The sequence below is a fragment of the Apteryx rowi genome, unplaced genomic scaffold, assembly GCF_003343035.1.
Source record: "Apteryx rowi isolate R43461 unplaced genomic scaffold, aptRow1 scaffold_701, whole genome shotgun sequence".
In the NCBI taxonomy this organism is placed as follows: Eukaryota; Metazoa; Chordata; class Aves; order Apterygiformes; family Apterygidae; genus Apteryx; species Apteryx rowi.
The window spans coordinates 2,257-8,701 of NW_020450985.1; the positions used below are offsets into that span (position 1 = coordinate 2,257).

Consider the following 6,445-nt stretch of genomic DNA (forward strand, 5'->3'; position numbering starts at 1 on the left):
CCGGCCCCGCAGCTCCGGCCCGCCGCTCCGGACCCCCCCCCGGGGGCAGCGGGGGCCCCTCCCGGCGCCCCGTGGGGCCCCGGGGGGGGGGGCTGCGTGTCCCCACCGTCCGTGTACCTGCATGTGCCGCTTGCGCCCCGCGTGCCCCCTCCCTGCTGCACTGTAGATGCGTCACAGCTCCAGCTCACCCGGTCAGGGCGCCTTGTGCATCATTAAAGATCTGTCCTGACACCGCGCCTCCCGCTGTGCTGTGCTTGGGACGGGGGGGGGACGGGGGTCTGCGCCCTCCCCGGGGCGTGCGGGATGCGGCGCTGGGGCCGGGCAGGCAGCGCTGACCCRAGCCCGCTCGCAGCACGAAGGAGCCTGCGCCAGGAGCCCCCTTCGCTCCCTGCAGCAGCAGCAGCAGCGCTGCCCAGGCGGATCCCGGGACGCTGGGCCGACAGGTCGGCTCCCACCCGCCGGGTGCACAGCCCCTCCTGCGCCTCGGAGGGACCCGGCCCCCCGCCGCAGGGCGCCCCTCCACCCCCAAGGAGGAAGGACACGGGCTCCGGGGAGAGGGAAGCTCTTTATGAAGTTAACAAATATGCACATCCACCCACGTACAGGAGCACAGTACAAAAAGAACCGAGGCGCCTTCCCCCACCCCAGGGAGCTGACACCGAGGACCCCATCTGGGCCAGGGCTGGGGGAAAGCAGGGAGAAGGGAGACAGGGAACAGGAACAGCAGCCACCCCACCCGAGGGTGGCAGGAGATCCACCCGCCAGCTCTGTGGATGCCAGGTGTCCAGGCCGGGGGGAAGGGAGGTGTCAGCAGCTCCTCCTCCGGGCTCTGAGCCTCACGCGGCTCTGCGGCAGGCCCGGGAGAGCCTCCTCCTCCTCCTCGCAGCCAGACCAGAGAGCCGGGAGCGGTCCCAATCCTCCTGCTGGGGCGTGGGAGGTGGGAGGCAGGGAAGGCAGAGCTAAGCCCCCAGCAACTGGGGCAGAACCGGGAATTGCATTTGGTTAAAAACGAGGAGATGAGGAGAGGTACTAACAAAGAAGGGCTAGTTGGAGATGTGAAGGTCGGGGCAGCCTTGGCTGCAGTGACCATGAGRTGGTGGAGTTCAGGATCCTGCGAGGAGCAGGCAGGGCAATAAGTAGGATCGCAACCCTGGAGTTTAGGAGAGCAAACTTTGGCCTCTTCAGGGACCTCCTTGGAGGAATCCCATGGGTTAGGGCCCTAGAAGGAAGGGGCGTTCAAGAGAGCTGGATTCAATTCAAGCATCACTTCCTCCAAGCTCAAGATCAGTGCATCCCTATGAGTAGGAAGTCAAGCAAAGGAGGCAGGAGACCTGCATGGATGAGCAAGGAGCTCCTGGCAAAACTCAACCAGAAGAAGGAAGTATAGAGAAAGTGTAAAGGGGAACAGGCCGCTTAGGAGGAATATAGGAACGTTGTCAGAGTATGCAGGGATGCGACGAGGAAGGCTAAGGCCCGTTTGGAATTAAATCTGGCCAGAGATGTCAAGGACAACAAGAAGGGCTTCTTCAAATACATCAGTAGCAAGAGGAAGACTAGGGAGAATGCGGGCCCGCTGCTGCATGGGGTGGGTGCCCTGGTGACGAAGGATGCAGAGAAGGCAGAGTTACTGAATGCCTTCTTTGCTTCAGTCTTTACTGCTGAGGCCAGCCCTCAGGAACCCCAGACCCTGGAGACAAGAGAGAAAGTCTGGAGAAAGGAAGACTTTCCCTTGGTGGAGGAGGATCGGGTTAGAGAGCATTTAGGCAAACGTGACACCCACAAATCCACAGGCCCTGATGGGATGCACTCACGAGTGCTGAGGGAGCTGGCGGATGTTATTGCTAAGCCACTCTCCATCATCTTTGAAAGGTCATGGAGAACAGGAGAGGTGCCTGAAGACTGGAAGAAAGCCAATGTCACCCCAGTCTTCAAAAAGGGCAAGAAGGAGGACCCAGGGAACTACAGGCCAGTCAGCCTCACCTCCATCCCTGGAAAGGTGATGTAGCAGCTCATCCTGGAGGCCATCTCCAAGCATGTGGAGGACAAGAAAGTGATCAGGAGTAGTCAGCATGGCTTCACCAAGGGGAAACCATGCTTAACCAATCTGATAGCCTTCTATGATGGGATGACTAGCTGGGTAGATGAGGGGAGAGCAGTGGATGTTGTCTACCTTGACTTCAGCAAGACTTTCGACACTGTCTCCCAGAACATCCTCATAGACAAGCTCAGGAAGTGTGGGCTAGATGAGTGGACAGTGAGGTGGATTGAGAACTGGCTGAATGGCAGAGCTCAGAGAGTTGTGATCAGTGGCACAGAGTCTAGTTGGAGGCCTGTAGCTAGCGGTGTCCCCCAGGGGTCAGTACTGGGTCCAGTCCTGTTCAACCTCTTCATCAATGACCTGGATGAAGGCACAGAGTGCACCCTCAGCAAGTTTGCTGACGATACAAAACTGGGAGGAGTGGCTGATACACCAGAGGGCTGTGCTGCCATTCAGAGGGACCTGGACAGGCTGGAGAGGTGGGCAGAGAGGAACCTCCTGAAGTTCAACAAAGGCAAGTGCAGGGTCCTGCACCTGGGGAGGAATAACCCCATGCACCAGTACAGGTTGGGGGTTGACCTGCTGGAAAGCAGCTCTGCGGAGAAGGACCTGGGAGTGCTGGTGGACACCAAGGTGAGCATGAGGCAGCAATGTGCCCTTGTGGCCAAGAAGGCCAATGGTATCCTGGGSTGCATCAGGAAGAGTGTTGCCAGCAGGTGGAGGGAGGTGATCCTGCCCCTCTCCTCAGCCCTGCTGAGGCCACATCTGGAGTGCTGGGTCCAATGCTGGGCTCCCCAGCACAGGATGGATGTGGCACTACTGGAGCAAGTCCAGCGAAGGGCTACAAAGATGATGAGGGGACTGGAGCATCTCTCTTATGAGAAAAGACTGAGAGAGCTGGGCCTGTTCAGCCTGGAGAAGAGAAGGCTGAGAGATCTTACTAACATGTACAAGTATCTTAAGGGAGGGTGGCAAGAGGATGGGACCAGACTCTTTTCAGTGGTGCCCAGCGACAGGACGTGAGGCAACGAGCACAAACTGAAACACAGGCAGTTCCATCTGAACATGAGGAAAAACTTCTTTGCTGTGAGGATGACAGAGCACTGGAGCAGATTGCCCAGAGAGGTTGTGGAGTCTCCTTCTCTGGAGATATTCAAAACCCGCCTGGACGCGATCCTGTGCAACGTACCCTAGGTGACCCTGCTTGAGCAGGGGAGTTGGACTAGATGATCTCCAGAGGTCCCTTCCAACCTCAACCATTCTGTGACTCTGAAAAACCTAATAAATACCAGGAAGGGGCTATGGTTCTGGGGTGCTGGCACCCTGCGCCTCACCTCGCGTCCCCCGTCCCACCCGCCGCCACGGGGGGCCGTCCCCTCCCCAGCGCCCCCAGGAGCATGCCAGGAGCCTGGGGCGCTGCCCCACAGCTCAGCGCGGGGAGCGGGCCCGCGCTCGGGCCGCCTCTAGGGAGGGCAGAAGTCTGTGAAGTAGGGGTGCTGCAGAGCCTCCTCTGCCGATATTCGCTGCACGGGGTTGCACTTCAGCAGGTTCTGAGGGCAGCAAAAGAAGGGAGGTGAGGCCAAGGAGAGGATGAGCCGCGGGCTCTGCCTTCCCCGCAACCTCGCCACCGGCAGCCCAGAAACAGGCTTGGGGCCTAAGGGAGCCTGCGGGCTGGAGAGACACGGCAACCTTTCCCTCTGCGCGCACTGGGGTTCCCAGAGCAGCCTGGCCTCCGGCTCCCCCATCCACGTCAGCAGGGAGAAGGGCGGATCGGCTGCTCGTACCCTACGAACAGCGCAGCAGTGACGCGGGGTACGAGGCAGCCTAGAGACCGTGGGGAGAGACATCAAYCGCCTTAAGAAGTCAAGACTCCTTCTCCCTGCTCTGAAATCATCGCGCAGCCACCTGCACCGAGGGCAGGGAAGGACACGGGATAACGCTCACCTGCAGCAGGTCCCGGCCAGTCGCGTTCAGCTTAGGTACCACGTTCACCAGAGACGTCGTGGCAGGGTACATGGGGTACGGCTGAGGAGAGACAGGCATGAAACGCGGGTGCTGAGCCCGCCACCCCGTCCCCTCCCCTCCACCGCCACCTGCGGCTCACCTTGTAGTCTGGCAGCTTGGCCATCGCCGGCCACTGCTCCTCTGTGGGCGTTCCCAGCAGCGTGGGGACAAAAGCAGTCAAGGGCCACCTCTCTAGCCTGTGCCCTGGAGCCTCTTCAGCCAGGGGAAGCGACCTCTGCTCCAGCCACGAGACCAGACCTCCCAGTTCCCACACCAGCAGGAGTCCTCCCAGCCCCAGCCACGGAGACCCATGCGTCCGAGCACACGTGGTCCTGGCACAGCTCTCCTCCCGCGGCCTTACCCAGGAGAAACAGACGGCACCTTTCTCCCACCACAACCCCAATCGCAACGCCAAAAGGATATCGGAAAATCCTTTTCAGCTGGTCGTCTACGTCATTCCCCGGGAACAGGGGCCGCCCAGCATTAGCCAGCTCTAGGGAAAGAGAGAAATGGGATGAGCCCTGGAGGCCCTGCAGCCCTATTCTCCTTGTGGGACGGAGCCCCCCGCAACAGGAACTGCCCGGCCCGGCTACCTGCAAAGATGCAGCCAGCTGACCACATGTCTATGGAAGTGGAGTAGAGCTTGGCACCGAAGAGCACGTCTGGGGGCCGATACCACAGAGTGACGACCTGCGCAGAGGGACAGAGACGAGGACTGCATTCCCCCGCTGATCTGCGGGTGCTTCCTCACGCATCAGCTCCGTCAGCCCTCGTGTCTAGCAGAAGCTGGACGGGAGCACRTCCAAGCTGCCCAGGCACATGGCCTAACAGCTCCTGCTAGAAGAGCAGATCTCCTGCAGCCTGGACTGCTGGGGAGAGGCAGGGCCGGCCCAAGGGCAGYGTGAGGGGCACCACACTGCAGGGAAGGGGGCGAGTCGCACTAGGGGAGCAGCGAAGCAGCATTCGCTGCTCAGCCAACGCGGTCCCCAAGGAAACGTTGTGCTGCAAGGAACAGGGGAGCTGCTCAGCGAGGTGGGGACTATGATGTTCTYCTCCAAGAGAAAGCCTACAGTGAAAATCACACAAATTTCCCAACTCACCTCTGCGGAGTAACAGCGCACAGGGATGCCGAAGGCCCGGGCCAAGCCAAAGTCAGCCAGTTTGAGTTCCCCATTCTGCAGTGAAAACACAGYATCAGCAGGACTTCATAAGAGACGCTCAGGCCCTGCTGCCTGCCACGTGCCTTGGAGCCAAGCAGCAGTTATTGCTCCAGACCCTTCCCCCTTTCTCCTTGACCAAAAAGATAACAGCGAACAAGACAGAGCTGCAAACTGCTGACAGACACGTGCTCCCCCAATGTAACGTCCTGCTTGGTTCAGCGGGGATGTCTCATTCCCAAGTGTGCAGCCCGACCCGTGATCCACTCCCCTCGCCCCCAGGCCCTGGCCCGCTCACTCACTCTGTTAATGAGAAGGTTCTGGGGTTTGAGGTCTCTGTGCAGGACGTTGCGGCTGTGGCAGAAAGCAAGTCCCTTCAGCAGCTGGTACATGAAAGACTGAAGAAGAGAGCACGGAGCTGAGCAGGACACATCAGCCYGTGCAACGCCACCATCTGACTCTCACAGTGCGTTCTTGATAGTCCTAGACGTGGCAGCTAGCGCAGGAAAAGCACCATTTCCTCCCAAGGGATTCCCAGAGTCCCCCACGCCAAACACACCTTGACAATCTCTGGATCCAAGTCCCCGTTGCAGCTATCGAAGTATTTCTTCAGGTCCTAGGAAGAGGAAAGCAACGCCTGTGTGAGAGCGCAGCAGAGACGCGGCGCTCCGGGCCGCGCTAGCAGGTGCCGGCCTTGGCGCTCCCGGCTGGCTCACCTGGTCGCAGAACTCGAACACCAGRGTCAGCTTCTTGTCGCTGTGCAAGACGTCGTGAAGCCTGGAAGAGGAAGGGCAGCCCCGTGACTCCGGGAGCCTCCGGGGTGCGCGGTGCCAGGGGAAGAGGGGGACAGCGCTTCCAAGGGGAGCGCCGCGGCAGGGGCGGGCTGCTCGCCCCCGGCGCTGTGCCGGCCGCCGAGGGCCCAGCCCGGCGGAGGGTCCCCGTCCCGCCCCGTCCTTGCCTGACGATGTTCTTGTGCTTGAGCTCCTTGAGGAGGCAGATCTCGCGCAGCGCCGAGCTGGGGACGCCCTGGGCAGAGAGCAGAGGAGAGGGGAGCGCAGCGGGGTGCAGGGCGGCGCCGCGGAGGGGCAGGGCACGGGGCAGCCCGCCGCCCCCGGCCGCCCCTCACCTCGTCGTCGTCGTCCAGCCGCACCCGCTTCAGCGCCACGATCTCGTGCGTCTCCCGGTTCTTGGCCTTGAACACCGTCCCGTAGGTGCCTGCGGGCAGCCGGGTCACTGACGAACCGGC

General features: G+C 61.0%; 1 protein-coding gene across 1 annotated transcript; it reads right to left on the reverse strand.

The window, feature by feature from the left end:
• Nucleotides 1-3,232: 3,232 nt before the first annotated feature.
• Nucleotides 3,233-6,439, reverse strand: CDK5 (cyclin dependent kinase 5; the record flags this gene model as incomplete). The annotated part of the gene is made up of 11 exons (XM_026087107.1): nucleotides 3,233-3,588; nucleotides 3,983-4,063; nucleotides 4,143-4,203; nucleotides 4,466-4,535; nucleotides 4,636-4,732; nucleotides 5,143-5,217; nucleotides 5,502-5,597; nucleotides 5,759-5,815; nucleotides 5,916-5,976; nucleotides 6,158-6,225; nucleotides 6,326-6,439. Coding segments are annotated over 11 exons (867 nt in total), but the record flags the coding sequence as incomplete, so codon positions are not given.
• Nucleotides 6,440-6,445: the final 6 nt, after the last annotated feature.